Source organism: Oratosquilla oratoria, chromosome 39, assembly GCF_046742065.1.
Source record: "Oratosquilla oratoria isolate Oo_2021 chromosome 39, ASM4674206v1, whole genome shotgun sequence".
NCBI lineage: Eukaryota > Metazoa > Arthropoda > Malacostraca > Stomatopoda > Squillidae > Oratosquilla > Oratosquilla oratoria.
In genome coordinates, this window is record NC_134815.1 from 46,077,273 (window position 1) to 46,093,619 (window position 16,347).

General features: G+C 41.1%; 1 protein-coding gene across 3 annotated transcripts in view; it reads right to left on the minus strand.

The window, feature by feature from the left end:
- Positions 1 to 3,487: 3,487 nt before the first annotated feature.
- The window catches only part of LOC143020396 (uncharacterized), a 54,496-nt gene continuing 41,636 nt past the window's right edge, over positions 3,488 to 16,347 (minus strand). For all 3 annotated transcript variants that reach the window (XM_076176811.1, XM_076176810.1, XM_076176812.1), the window contains 3 exons: positions 15,836 to 15,939; positions 9,611 to 9,750; positions 3,488 to 3,887 (listed from right to left, as the gene is read on the minus strand). In XM_076176811.1, coding sequence (XP_076032926.1) covers positions 3,669 to 3,887; positions 9,611 to 9,750; positions 15,836 to 15,939 — 463 coding nt within the window. In that variant the 3' untranslated portion in view covers positions 3,488 to 3,668. The remainder of the gene's footprint in view (positions 3,888 to 9,610; positions 9,751 to 15,835; positions 15,940 to 16,347) is intronic.

Here is a 16,347-nt window from a genome sequence, read left to right on the forward strand (position 1 = left end):
AACTTGCCATGCACAGGTTTTATGGGTCCAAAAATATCCTGAGCATGTCAAAAACAATGCAGGACTTTCCTCTTACACCGTTCTTACTGAAACCTATCACGTTGCCATGGCAACAATATGTCGAATAGGCATCTAAGCTTCAAGAAACTTAGATTGCACAACTGCGCTATTACCAACGATTTCTAAGTTGCTCATATCCGGTGGAATAGAGGCTAATAAACAACATTATTACATTCAGTATTATATGATTTAGTTTCTTGCCTTTACACTTTTACTCGGAAAACTAATTTGCCAAGGCTAATATAAACAATTGCGTTGAAACCGGCAAGAATTAGTAAAGTTTTGAAGAACTGGGCATAAACTTGTCTAACAACAAGATAATTTTAATACCCTGCGGATGTGCTGAACGCTCCAAGCATTCAAACTAAGCCAAACAAAAATCAAAATCCAACGGGGCGCAAAAGATGGCAATATCGGCGCCGCGCATGGTTTCTCGCATGACCATATGCCTACATGTGATGACCCTAAGCTCAAACATCAAGTGATCAACGATCTTAAGCTTCTCATTTCCGGGAGAAAATAAGTTGATAAACATGTTTATGTAAATTAAAATAATATTTAGTGTTGCCTTACCTTAATATTTTTACTCGGAAAATTATGTTGCAAAGTTTGATAACCAAATTTCCGTTTAAATCGCTGAATTTTTTTTTCTATTTTAAGAATTGGGCATACATTTGCAAAACAACAAGGTAATTTGAATATCTTGCACATGCGCTGAACGCAGCAAGCATTCAAACCAAGCTAAACAAAAGCTAGTGGGCCGCAAAAAATGGCGATGTAAACAGTACATGGTCGACAGTGGCGCCGCGCGTGGATTCGTGCGTATCTACAATATCCCAGTATGGGGGATTTATGAGGTACATTAGGAAAATTAAAAGAACAAATGCATACATACATACATACATACATATACCAAGGCTTTTTCCCCCATACAAGGGAGGTAGCCAAAAAGGGAAAGGCATAAAAACACTCCCACCCATTTCATCCCTACATACACTCCACACCCCTCCCACCCTCCCTCTCATCTGAGCACCTCCTGGATGACGGGTCATCCCTGCACCCTGCCCACCGCCCTGGGTCAGAAGCAGTGTCGCAAGACACAGCACATCCACAGCAAGGCCGTTTCATTTAATCGGCGACCCCCCTTGCATATAAGGAGAGGACAGGGAGAAAATCCCTTCGGGCTGCGTCAAAATTTACTCACACATACTACCCCACCCCCTGCCCATTCCTCCTCATGCAATCACAACATCATCCATATACAACCATTCTCCACTCACCTCTGTCTTCCGTCCTCTCCCTTCCTTCCTCAACAGACATTCCCCTCTTCCCCAAAGCCCCCTTCACCCCATCCATCCACCTCATCCTAGGACGTCCCCTCATGTTCACTCCCTCCACATCTGCCTTCCATACCTCTTTTACTAGTCTTTCTTCACTCATTCTTTCCATGTGTCCAAACCATCCTAATATTCTTTCATCAACCCTATCTCCCAAATCCTTTTTCACCCCTGTTCTCCTCCTCACCTCCTCATTTCTCACTCTATTCAGCCTAGTAACCCCCACCATACTTCTCAGACACCTCATCTCAAACACATTCAAACTCCTCTCTTCTTCTCTTATGTTCCACGTTTCTGCCCCATACAGTGCTGTTGGCACAATCACTCCTTCATACAGTCTCCTCTTCGCATCCATTCCCAAATGTCTATTCCTCATTACACTCTTTAATCCACCAAGGCATTTACTCGCTTCTCTCAATCTACATTCTACCTCCACCTTCACTCCACCTTTTCCTGCTACACTTGCACCCAAGTATCTAAAACTATCCACTTCCTCCAGTCGCTCTCCCTTAATGTTCACTTCCAGTCTACTGCCACTTTCACCCCTTGTACATCTCATCACCTTACTTTTACCTACATTTATCTTTAGCTTTCTTCTATCACATACTCTCCCAAACTCTGCCACCATCTTCCTCAATCCCTCCTCTGACCCTGCCACAAGCGCAGTGTCGTCCGCAAACAACAGCTGGCTCACCTCCCACTTTTCTCCATTTTCTTTAACCATCTCCAATCCCTGACCCACTACCCTAGCATTCACCTCTTGCACCACCCCATCCATGTATAAGTTGAACAGCCAGGGCGACATAACGCATCCTTGACGAAGTCCCACCTTTACCTCAAACCACTCACTCTCTCCATTTCTAATCCTGACACAAGCTCTACTACTCTCATAAAAACTCTTGACAGCTCCCAGAAGCTTTCCTCCTATCCCATAAATCTGCATAACCTCCCACAGTGCCTTTCTGTCTACCCTATCATAAGCCTTTTCCAGATCCATAAAAGCCCAAAAAACATCCTTCCCCTTTCCTATAGCTTTCTCACATATCTGTCTTACCACAAAGATCTGATCTACACAACCTCTACCTGTCCTAAATCCACACTGTTCCTCACCAATTACTCCTTCTGTTCCTCTCCTAATCCTCTCAATTAAGATCCTCCCATAAGCCTTCCCTACTACACTTAACAGGCTAATCCCTCTGAAACTACTACATTCACACTTGTCCCCTTTTCCCTTGTAAAGAGGAACTATACAGGCACTTCTCCAGTCCTCCGGTACTCTACCCTCTCTCCAGCAAACATTAAATAACCTCACCAACCAGTCCACCATCACTGAACCTCCCTTATTCAGACATTCTGCATGGCATCCATCCAGACCAGGTGCCTTACCTGCTTTCATCATCTTTACAACTGCCTTCACCTCATCCTTCCTTATTTCTCCTCCATTCTCCTCACTCATCACTCTCATTTTCTTCGCATTTCCAAAACATCTTTTTATTACTTTCAAAATTTTCTGTCATACTCCTACCCCATTTCACATCTGCTCTCCTCTTTGCCTCCTTTACCTTTTGCTTTACTTCTCTTTTCTTTTCTTTGTACGTCTCATATGACTCCCCCGTCCTCTTTTGTAACCAATCTGTGAATGCTCGCTTCTTCTCTTCTACAACCTTCTTTGTTTCCTCATCCCACCATTCACTACCCTTTCTTCTATTTCCCCCTGTCCTTCTTGTTCCACACACCATCCTTGCACACTTTAAGACTCCCTCCTTGAACCATCCCCATTCCTCCTCCACACCCATCTCTGCTCCATCCTTTACTCCCTCCCACTCCTCCTTCAGCTTCTTTTCGTACTCCTCCTTTTCCTTTTCATTCAAGGAGTTCACTCTAACAACCTCCCTACCTTTTGTCCCTTTCCTCTTTCTCCATCTATCCTCCACTCTCAGCTTACCTTCCACCAAAAAATGATCTGATATTCCCCCACCCTCTCCCCATAGTACATGGTTGACAGTGGCGCTGCGCGTGGATTCGTGCGTATCTACAATATCCCAGTATGGGGGATTTATGAGGTACATTAGGAAAATTAAAAGAACAAATGCATCATAAATAATTCTTTCAGCCTCAGAGATTTTAATGGAAAGCATAACATTAAGTTACACATAAGATAAAATTTTCAATAATTAACATTTTTTTTTCTTCCTTATAATCTAAACCCTTTGAAAACTTCCTATAGTGATAAAAGAATAATTAAAGGACCATTTTGAACAATGATTATCATTAAATCAATCTATCCAAAAGGAACTGAAGAGCTTTAGAGTTGTGCAGTACTCTGGGGATCTTCAGCTGATTGCTACCAGCTTGGGTGTTTTCCAATAGTAAGGTTCGAAGGTCTCTAAATGTTCCTGGTTTGACTGTATACACAGTGGGAGGTGCAATGGCACCCTTCACACGAAATGAGTTATAGACAAAGTGGTTCTCACACAGGTCCTCATCAAGCTGTAAAAGAATATTTTTTTAATTTAGAAATAATCAAATAAAATTATGAATTATATTATTTCATAATCAATGAAGAGGTAGGTTGCATTATGATTTCATGATGAGAAATAACGATTCAGTGTAACATGACAATTATTTATTTAGTCACTAATGTTATGGTATATATGTCAAAGTAAAAAAAAAAAAAAAAAAAAAACCTCAATAACAACTTACCACCTGTCCCACACAGGGCATTCACATGGAGGCACATACACACTCAGATCACTAAACAAACCCTCCAAGTCAGACCACTGGGCTCAGTACTCTGCTAACAAACCCCAGACATGGAACTCACAGAGGGATCCCTCCTACATCTGGTATGAACCACACTGGCATAAATACACTCATGACACCATCCAGGATTAAAACATATACACACAGAATTGACCTGGCCACAGATTCAAGCTGCCTCAGGTGCAACCACCATACTGAGTACACACCTCGTACTACAACCACACTGACAGTCCCTAGACAGCAACACAATATATCTTCCCTGAATGACTTGTTGACCCACTTGAAAGCTGTTGCTGGTTATATGAAGGCCATGGGTCTTCTGCATGAGACTAGCAATGGATTGATTTTTGCTTCTTGTGGATGAAGGGTCATACCCCAACCCCTACCCACCCACTGCCCAGGTCAGAAGCAATATAGCAAGATACAGCACCATTTTGCTTCACTCTTGGAACAAGTTAGACGAGAAAGTGATGTGTGCAAAAACAATACACAGTCTAGATAAAATGAGATATGAAGACGGGACACCATGAGCATAGCTCCCCTTCCCGTAAAATACAACTAGGTAAATACAGATGACCTATCAAAATGGGACAAGAGGGAAACAAGAGGACACAAAAAGAAACTAAAGAAAGACAGTTACAGAAGAGACCTGAAAAAGAATAGTTTCCCACATAGAGTGATCGATGTCTGGAACAAACAGTGAAACAGTGAATGCCAGAACTATACACGATTCCAAGAAAAAACGGAACGTGGAGAGATACGAAACGGGTCACAACAAGCATAGCTCCCATCCCGTAAAATACAACTAGGTAAATAGTAGGTAAATACAGGCTGGCACCAGTCCCCATGGTCTCTCTGAGCAAACTCTCATACAGCTACTGTTCCCACTCAAAACAACTTTCAACAGGGATCCTGGAATGGTAGTGTCTGCATTGTGGGACCACCCCCCAACCCCAAGAGTTAGGGGCCAAACTGCCACAACATAGCTCTTATGCAGGTGGAACCAATTCCTGGGAACAGCTTTGGTTACCCAGGTGAATACCATAACCCTTTTTACAACAATGCACCTTCACATTTTTTCTGCACTGAGGGGTGATCCTCCTGCAATCATCCCTCTTCTCCTACTATTAGCTGGAAATGCAGAGAGCAATCCTTTGCCCACAACAAAATGCAAATTTCCAACATGCTCCAAACCTATCACCTCAAGCCAACAGACAAAGGACTCAGTTCAGTGCAACTCATGCAAAAACTGGGCCCACCTCACTTGCACTTGCCAACAAAAAACAATACAAAAACATCTGGATCTATTTTATTTATCCACCCATAACTTCACTCCCACCTTCCCACCCCCAGCCTGCATTCTTCCCCACACCCCCACCTTTGCCACCCCTTCCCCTCACTCTCTTCCCCAAACACTTCTCCTCCTCCTTCTGACCCTGATCTTAACCCTCCCCCATCAGTGCCCCAACCCTGTACAGCAACCTACAACATGTACAAAACACACATCAACATCTTACAACATAACATTGATGGCATCAATACAAAAATCATGAACTCGAACACTTCCTCAACAACACAACATAGGCATTATCATCATACATGAAACAAAACTACAACACTTAAAAAAACAACACCCACATTTCATAATTTCACCACCATCAGGCAAGACTAGACTGGCAGCAATGGCAGTGGACTCATCACCCTGATCCACCAGTCCATCTGCTTTGTGGACACAAGTACCACCACTAAAACACTCCTTCCTACCACATACAACACCACAGCAGCCAAATTAATCCAAATCTGAACAGGTAACAAATCCACAATTACAAAAATTAACATGTACACTCCTCCAATCACCCCCCACAGTTCCAAATAGCTTTACACCCATCCTCAACTAGTTTGCTACCATCTCCAACTTTATCCTAGGTGATGACTTCAATGCCAGGTCGTTGGCCTGGTATGTCAACAATCCCGACATATAGGGTTTGATCTGCAGAAACCACTTGACTCGCTGATCATCATGAACAACACCCATAATCACACATTATCCCCCATCAAACCCTCTGTAGCTCCTCTTCTACTGATGTCACATTCTGTTCCCCATCTAACCACAACTTCAAGGAAAGTGGTTGGAGCCCATGGATTTGACCACTTTCCAATCATCACCACCACCAAAACACGATACACTCCAGTTGCCCACAGACACATATACAAAGGGAAAAGGAAGAGAAAGAAATGCGAAGGAGATTCTAAAAGTGGTCCAAGAAGAAGGACAAATTTTAGATACAGAAATCGATAACGTACACAGGATGGGTACATACTCAAAAGAAAAAAAATCACAGACCAATGAAAATCAAACTAAGAACACATGATAGCAGACTAAGTACTATCAAAAGTGCCACAACTAGCAGTGAAAAATACAAAAATGTATGGATAAAAAAGGAAATGAATGCCGAGGAATTAGAGAAAGATATGGAAATGAGAAGTGAGGCTAAGGAAAAAAAAAAGAAAAGAATGGAGACGGAAAAAAACGAGTTTTTTTGGAGAGTGATCTGAGACTGAGAAAATGGTACATCAGAAAAATGGAAACTTAAACCAAAAAAAGAGCGGAGAAGAAAAAATTAAAAGTGGTATATACAAATATGGATGGTATGATATCAGGATTAATTAAATTGAATGATTATATCAATAAAGAAACCTGACATAATGGGAATTGTAGAGACAAAACTGAAAGGTCCTATACAGTGTTCCCTTGCCACTTCGTGCTTCACATTTTGCGGTTTCAGCGCTTCACGGGTTTTTCCAAAATATTAATAAAAAAAAATTCGTCAAAAAATAAAAATTAAAAAATACAGCCATATTGCGGAAAGACGCGTTGTTTCATGTTGATGCGCGAGAGAGAAGATTTCCCTGCATGCCAAACAAAGAGATGAGTTGACTCAGAGGCTTTGTACATGCCACGGGCACTCATACAAGGCATGTGATTGGTTCCTGGCATGACATCGACCAATGACAGCACGAGTGGATTTATCCCATGAGCTGATTGGCTGTGCATCACCCAGTATCTTCCCTTGTTGTGTCTCGCCAGTCTTGTCCACGCTGTTGACTGTCTCAGCATGTTGACATACGAACAAAGATTGGACAAACTAAACTTATTAACTCCGGAGCAAAGAAAGAAAGAGGCGATTTGATATCCATGTATAGAATTATGAAAGGGATGGAAATCCTTGACAGGGATGATCTACTTAAATGGGACAGAAGAAATAAAAGGGGACACAAGAAGAAACTTAAGAAGGAGAGTTACAGAAGAGATCTGAAAAAGAATAGCTTTCCACATAGAGTGATAGATACGTGGAATAAATTGAAAGAGAAAACGGTGAGTACTAAAACTATACACAACTTTAAGAAAGAACTAGATGCGGAAAGATACAACTGCGGGTCCCTACAAGCATAGCTCTTCTCCTGCAAAATACAACTAGGTAAATACACCAATTACCAGAGAGCAAACTAGGGAACTTTAACCACTTCACTCAGTGCCAAAATCTCGCGGGCAGAATTAGCTGCCAGACGTATGATGTTGCGTCATAATACTCGCATTATAAAAAATAAAGTCACCGCTGTATCGATTGTTCTCTCTTTCACCCGTGAATTTTGATAACCATAGAAAATATGATGAAGCCAGTTTACAGAGTATGGGGGTCACGCAGGTACAACTACAATAAATATAATCAAGACGCCGATATGGCAGCCTCGCGTACCCACTTGCTCCTCATGACGTCTATGTAGGCGTCACCGTATGGAAGGGGTTAACTGAAGAGTTAGAACAACAGTCTGAGACACAAAACAGTACACCAATCACAGATATAGGTGCTGCTGTGCATACTTTCAATACAACCATACTAAATGCAGCCAATAAATACATCCCCAAAGGCAACAGAAAATCACATGGCCCAAACTTCACACCAGAAATCCAAGACCTCATCAGACAATGTGACACACGTAAATACAATACCCCCATCCCTAAAAAAGTTTGTCGAATACATTTAATCATGAAACAAACATAAAAAAAACTGTACAAGACACTTAACAGCATTACACTATCCAACAGTAACACAACATGTTCTCACACAGCAATAACCACAACAAGTCAACTTATCCTCAAATAGACAACAAGCAAACACATTCATAAATCATTATGCACAGACAAGCCATCTCATCCTTCACCCTGACGACCAATGCATCATTCAATGTAAAAAAGATTTCCCCACACACCCACACTACACACCCTCCATAGACAACCCAACGAAACATATAATTCATAACCTTGAGCACTCATCCACCTGTGGCCCAGACAACATAAGTAACATCCACTTTGAACATCTTGGACTACACGAGATACATGCACTAACCAACACTGCAAACTACAGCTATTCACACAACACAGTACCCAACATCTGGAAGCACGGGAAAATCATCACCATCCCCAAACCAAACAGACCCAACAGTTCCAACATAACACCGCCCAATCACACTTCTCTGGACCCCCTCCAAAGTCAAAGAATGCCTCATAGTACAACTTGTCATAACACATACCCCCCTTGCTTAATCACAACACAGTTACCACTACACTCCACAAACACTCCTCTGATAAACCTAACATAAAGAGTTTTTGATGGCATCAATTCTGATAAGCCCCCACACAGAACACTTCTCATAACACTAAACAGAAAAGCTTTCAATATCATTCCCCCATCACAATCTCACAAACATGGATGATAATACCAAAAGATGGCTGGCCAATTATCTGGTCAGTAGAAATGCCTATGTGTCATATAATGGCCAATCACTGCACACCAGAAATTTTAAATCAACCCCACATAAAATGTCCCCCCTCCCCATAGAGAAGCAGGAACCACACATGTGCAAATGCATTCAGTTTACCATTTTGCACTAGGACAATAACATCAGCACAGAATAGGACTGGCTACAGAAACAAACTGCCCCAGATTCAACCTTCACACAGAAGACATCAAACACTTCATCTCGCACTGCCCCAACTTAACCATAACCAAACAACAACACAATATTTCCTCCTTGAATAGCTATTGCCAGTTATCTGGGAGCTGTGGGTCTTTGGTAAGAGATACATGGACCAACAGATTGACTGATTGTGAAAAAAAGAGAGAGAGATGAAAGATAGGATGGAAGGAAATGAGAGTGATATTGAGTCTCTGGGCTTGTTCCCAATACCAAGGACAAGCCTCTTCTCAGGGCCACACCTCCAGATGGGGGTGGGGCTGGGAGGTTGTGGTAATTTACACATCCATTAGGCATAGGTATTGGATAGGGGCTGTGCTCCTCTTGTGGGTTATTTTCCTTCTAAAGTGTCAGTGTAATGTCAGGAACTGTACAATAAAAATTATAAAGTGTAATATACATTAACTACCTACCATTTTGGCCTCTTCAGGAGATACAGTTTTCCCTTCCTCGTTCAACTCAACAAAAATGAAATAGCTTGGTGAAGATTCAACTTGTGAGGATGCTAGAGCTGCACTTTCAGCACAACAATAGTCAACAACCTGAGGCTGCCCTGTAAAACAGAACCAACACATTCTATAGCTTCAACACAAGTGGTGATGCTTATCAGGACTAATCTGAATCTTTACATGAATGAAATATAAATATGATTAATTACACAGTAATGTAAGTACAACAGGCTGAAGAAAGACCTCTCAGCACAATAGTCAACAACCCGGGGCTGGCCTGTAAAAGAGAACCAACATATACCGTAGCTTCAACACAACTGATGACGCTTATCGGAACTGATCTGAATCTTTACACAAATAGAATATAAATATAATTGATTACCTAGAATAATGTAAATACAAGCTGAAGACACTTTCAGCACAATAGTAAAAAATCTGGGGTTGCTCTATTATTGCATTGCATTGTATGCTAGTATAGGAAAAATAGATTAGCCACTCAGAAATATGGGTCCCAGAATGTAAAGAAACAAGTCATATCAGGACTGATGACAATTTAAGCCTATCACTCACTAGGAGGATAAGCCAGTGTTGATAAACAACTTTGGATGATGCAAAACTTATATTGCCAAATCAGAAGTTAGTATAGAATTAAGTTTAAAGTATACCAAAGGTGACAAACTAATCAGTAATAAAATTAATAAAATATCATAGTTCATATAATAAAGATATTGGTGAGAAAATACAATGTACAAATTCAGTTAGGAAGTAGAAAGAATAGAACATATAGAAATGGGTAGCTCAGGGAGTCTAATTGTAGGTCAGACAGGAGAAAGAGATCAGACAGATCAGAAATAGAGAAAGGATGTTGACCTAGGGCTAATCAGAAATAAAATATCATAGTTCATATTATAATAAAGACATTGGTGACAAAATAGAATGTACAAAGTCAGTTAGGAAGTAGAAATGGGAAACTCAATGAGTCTACTTAATCATAGGTGAGACAGGAGAAAGATCAGAAAAAGAGAGAAAAGAGTCTCATTCAGAGAGAAAGGATGTTGACCTAGGGCTTACAAACTTACAATGGTGTTTCAGTGTAGTTACATTTGTGTAAGAACAGAGATGTAATTAATACAAAGTGTTTGAAACTTATGTTGGAAATATATAGAAAAATGAAACTGAATGTATAATTTGCCATGCTACCACCCAATACTATAAAAAAACCAACATATGTTATGACTTCAACAGAATTAATTATGTTTATCAAGACTGATCTTAGTCTTCCGTCTTCACATGAATGAAATATATGATTGATTACACAAAATATTGTATGGTACTACCTCTCATTAACGGACTAAAAGGGGAGTGATGGTGTCCATTGATGTGAATAATCCGTTGATTTGGAGTGGTTTTTGGGTGAAATAGTGATGGCACGCACTAAACAACAGCATCAAAAACACCGAAAACACTGCAAACACAGCTAATTAACGTCCGTTAATGAGAGGTCTCACTGTACGATTCTACATAAAGTTGTTTTATAATGTAGTGAATTGAATTAGAAAATCCAGTGTATACTGGAAACAATCTAAAATTATCTCACTGAAAAGGAGTGTTGGACAATTATCAATTTCTTAAATTATACATACATATACCAAGGCCTTTTCCTCCTTACAAGGGAGGTAGCCAAAAAGAAAAAGGCATAAAATCATTCCCACCCATTCCATCCCTGAATACACTCCACACCCATCCACCCTCCCTCTCATCTTAGCACCTGGATGACGGGTCATCCCTGCACCTTGTCCACTGCCCTGGGTCAGAAGCAGTGTCGCAAGATATAGCACATCCACAGCAAGGCCACTTCATTAAATCAGCGACCCCCCCTCTCTGTCCCCCCATGCATAAAGGAAAAGACGGGGAGAAATCCCTTCGGGCTGCGTCAAAATTTGCTCACACATACTACCTCACCCCCCATCCCCCCACCCATTCCACAACATCATCCATATACAACCATTCTCCATTCACCCCTGTCTTCTGTCCTCTCCCGTCCTTCCTCAACAGACATTCCCCTCTTCCCCAAAGCCCCCATCACCCCATCCATCCACCTCATCCTAGGACGTCCCTTCATGTTCACTCACTCCCTCCACATCTGCCTTCCATACCTCTTTTACTAGTCTTTCTTCACTCATTCTTTCCATGTGTCCAAACCATCCTAATACTCTTTCATCAACCCTATCCCCCAACTCCCTTTCCACCCCTGTTCTCCTCCTCACCTCCTCATTTCTCACTCTATCCAGCCTAGTAACTCCCATCATACTTCTCAGACTCCTCATCTCAAACACATTCAAACTCCTTCTCTCTTCCTCTCTTATGTTCCATGTTTCTGCCCCATATAGTGCTGTTGGCACAATCACTCCTTCATACAGTCTCCTCTTAGCATCCATTCCCAAATGTCTATTCCTCATTACACTTTTTAATCCACCAAGGCATTTACTCGCTTCTCTCAAATCTACATTCTACCTCCACCTCCACTCCATCTTTTCCTGCCATATTTGCACCCAAGTATCTAAAACTATCCACTTCCTCCACTCACTCTCCCTTAATGCTCACTTCCAGACTACTGCCACTTTCACCCCTTGTACCTCTCATCACCTTACTTTTACCCACATTTATCTTCAGCTTTCTTCTATCACACACTCTCCCAAACTCTGTCACCAACTTCCTCAATCCCTCCTCCGATCCTGCCACAAGCGCAGTGTCGTCTGCAAACAACAGCTGGCTCACCTCCCACTTTTCTCCATTTTCTTTAACCATCTCCAATCCCTGACCCATTACCGTTGCATTTACCTCTCGCACTACCCCATCCATGTATAAGTTGAACAGCCAGGGCAACATAACGCATCCTTGACGAAGTCCCACCTTTACCTCGAACCACTCACTCTCTCCATTTCTAATCCTGACACAAGCTCTACTACTCTCATAAAAACTCTTGGCAGCTCCTAGAAGCTTTCCTCCTATCCCATATATCCTCAAAACCTCCCACAGTGCCTTTCTGTCTACCCTGTCCTAAGCCTTTTCCAGGTCCATAAAAGCCCAAAAAACATCCTTCCCCTTTCCTATAGCTTTTTCACATATCTGTCTTACCACAAAAATCTGATCTACACAACCTCTACCTGTCCTAAATCCACTGTTCCTCACCAATTACTCCTGTTCCTCTCCTAATCCTCTCAATCAAGATCCTCCCAGTCTTCCCAACTACACTCAACAAGCTAATCCCTCTGAAACTACTACATTCACACTTGTCCCCTTTTCCCTTGTAAAGTGGAACTATATAGGCACTCCTCCAGTCCTCCGGCACTCTACCCTCTCTCCAGCAAACATTAAATAACCTCACTAGCCAGTCCACCATCACTGTACCTCCTTTTTTTAGATATTCTGCATGGCATCCATCAAGACCAGGTGCCTTACCTGCTTTCATCATCTTAACAACTGCCTTCACCTCATCCTTCCTTATTTCTCCTCCATTTTCCTCACTCATCACGGTCATTTTCTTAGCATTTCCCACTGCAGCTATCTTTCCCTCCCTATCCTCCTTCACATTTAGCAACTCACTAAAATATTCTGCCCATCTTCCCCTTACTGCCTTCTCTTCCATTATCATCTATCCATTTGCACCTTTTACCTTTTCTTTTCTACTTGATTCGCCTCCTCTCCCTCTCTTAATTTCTTTCCAAAACATCTTTTTATTACTTTCAAAATTTTCTGTCATACTCTTACCCCATTTCAAATCTGCTCTCCTCTTTGCCTCCTTTACCTTTTGTTTTACTTCTCTTTTCTTTTCTTTGTACGTCTCATATGACTCCCTCGTCCTATTTTGTAACCAATCTGTGAAAGCTCGCTTCTTCTCTTCTACAACCTTCTTTGTTTCCTCATCCCACCAATCACTACCCTTTCTTCTATTTCCTTCTGTCCTTCTTGTTCCACACACCATCTTTGCACACTTTGTGACTCCCTCCTTGAACCATCCCCATTCCTCCACACCTAGCTCTACTCTATCCTTCACTCCCTCCCACTCCTCCTTCAGCTTCTTCTTGTACTCCTTCTCCTTTTCCTTTTCATTTAAAGAGTTCACTCTAAGCACCTCCCTACCTTCTGTCCCTTTCCTCTTCCTCCATCTATCCTCCACTCTCAACTTACCTTCCACCAAAAAATGATCTGATATTCTCCTCACCCTCTCCCCTTAGCACATGTACATCCTTAACTCTTCCTATCATAATCCTATTTACCACTACATAGTCCATTAACGCCCTTCCCTCCACCACCCTCTCCCATGTGTACTTATACTTGACTTTCTTCCGAAACACTGTATTTGCTATCACCAACTCTCTAGACACATTTCCACCATCAACTCTCCACTACGATTCTTTCCTGGAACTCCACATTTCCCAACCACTCCATCAATTGGATAATTTCCTACCCTAGCATTAAGGTCTCCCAGTACTATTACATTGATATTTCTCCCTAAATCCTCTATGCACTCATTTAAATCTATCCAAAAAGCCTCCCTTTCTTCTATGCTCTTCTCTGCCAGGCCCATATGCACTTACAAAGACCCACACCTCCTTTCCCAGTTTCACCTTCATCCACATTATCCTTGAGGAAAACTCCATCCACTCCACTACACATTTACCTATCTCTTCACTTACTAGTATAGCCACCCCTTCCCTCCCTCGCCCTCTCTTCACTCCTGATAACCTCCCACTTACATTCCCAAACTTACACTCACCCTTCCCTTTCAGCTTAGTTTCATTCAAAGCCAACACATCCATCTTTCTTCTCACAAACATACTACCTATCTCTTCCCTTTTACTCTCATCTGTACCACATCCACACACATTAAAAGACCCAAACCTTAGGGTGCTGGTCGGCAAACTCCCAGACCCTCTTATGCCTTTGCTTTTTCTTTTAGGAATGTCCCCTGTGGGGCTACAAGGAGAAGGATGTCTAGTCCCAATCCCCATCCCTTTCTTCTCGCCTCTTACGATCCAAGTGGAATTACTTGGTGGCAGTATTCTTTTCCCCCACCACAGGGAAGAAATTTTGAAATTATACAGATCAAATATAAGGGTAAGAAATTAACCATACTGAGATCAGTGGCAACCACTAGAATTGCCCAGAAGAAATCTTAATTACAGCTTAGAAACACCCCATAAGAACCAGAACAGACTATGTCTCTCTAGCTTAGTTCCCAGCAATCAAGAAAACAAAGACATCCTATGGACAATAAAAAACAAATCACTAAGAATAATAACAGAATGCACCAAAACCATCCCCACTGACCACCTGCACTTAGAAATTTATGTTTTTATCTCATACAACAGCACATGAAAATAGAGGTATACAATTATATGTAAGAGTCTTTGATCCCATGAATCGTTCTCACATTCCACAAGCATGGCTAAAACCTCCCATCAGCTGAACTTAGAGAGAGAGAAAAAAAAAAAAAAAAAAACTCACTACTCAAATAGATTAAGACAGTACCAACACAGAATGGGAATGGCTACAGATTTAAACTGCCCCAAATGCAACCACCACACAGAAGACACAGTACATCTCATACTACTGAGCTTCACACTAACAATCCCCAAACAATAACACAATATTTCTTATCCAACTGATTTATGGTTCTGACCATATGTTGCTGGACTCCTGAATGGTGCAAGTCTTCTGCAAGAGAGACCAGGCATAATAGATTGATTGACCCACTTCAGACAGTTTAGAATCAAAGAAACATCCAATGGTAAAACTTATTGGCCAAACCCTTCCCCTGAAAAAGAACCCAGAATTTCTGGACCTCACTTTTGTTACTCACATGACACATCATCCCACATCAAAGATCTGACAGTGAAAATAAACATTCTAAAATGAATGACAACTATGAGCTCTGCACAGCAGAATGAAATTCTTATCATGGTCTAGTTTTTGAGAAACATGTGACTATGCTTCCACAACATGGTTCCAAACAATCAGGAAAACGTATATAAACACCACTCACATATGAAAACCAAAATCTTCCCCACAGAATATCACATGAAAATGATAGGTAAACCTTTAAGGTACATATAAAAGCTGTATTACTAGAGTTAAAATAAAAAGAAATATTGACAAACATCTTAAAAGATAAATAAACATTACCTAATGCTGACTGGCTGGACCATTTTTGTGATACACGGGACAGACTTCTGAAGAATGCTTCCTCACTCAACTTTTCACCTCTCACATTTAAAAACTGACCTTGCCTGCCAAACATATGAAAAAATATTACTAAATACAATTAATTACTGCACAAACTTTGCGATTTTCTTACAGTTAAATCATTTGCTATGGTATTTTCGTCTCTGAAGAAAGGATCACAAACTCCATAATATCTTTAAAAAAAAAAAACATGAAACAATTGGAGCAGCTCAAATATTTTTTTACTGTTATCAAAATAGGAATGCAATATCATCAAAAATACTTCTCCAAAGCAAGATTCAAACCAACATCTCCAGGAAAGAGGAAAATAACAAAAGCAATGTGAAAAATCAAACTAGACACAGGTTACCACCCCATCTTTCTTTGACAAAGGCATGGAAGGAACAATACAGAAATTAAAGAAATTACCACTGTCAGGTCCCAGATGAGATTTTTAACATCCGTCTATAACA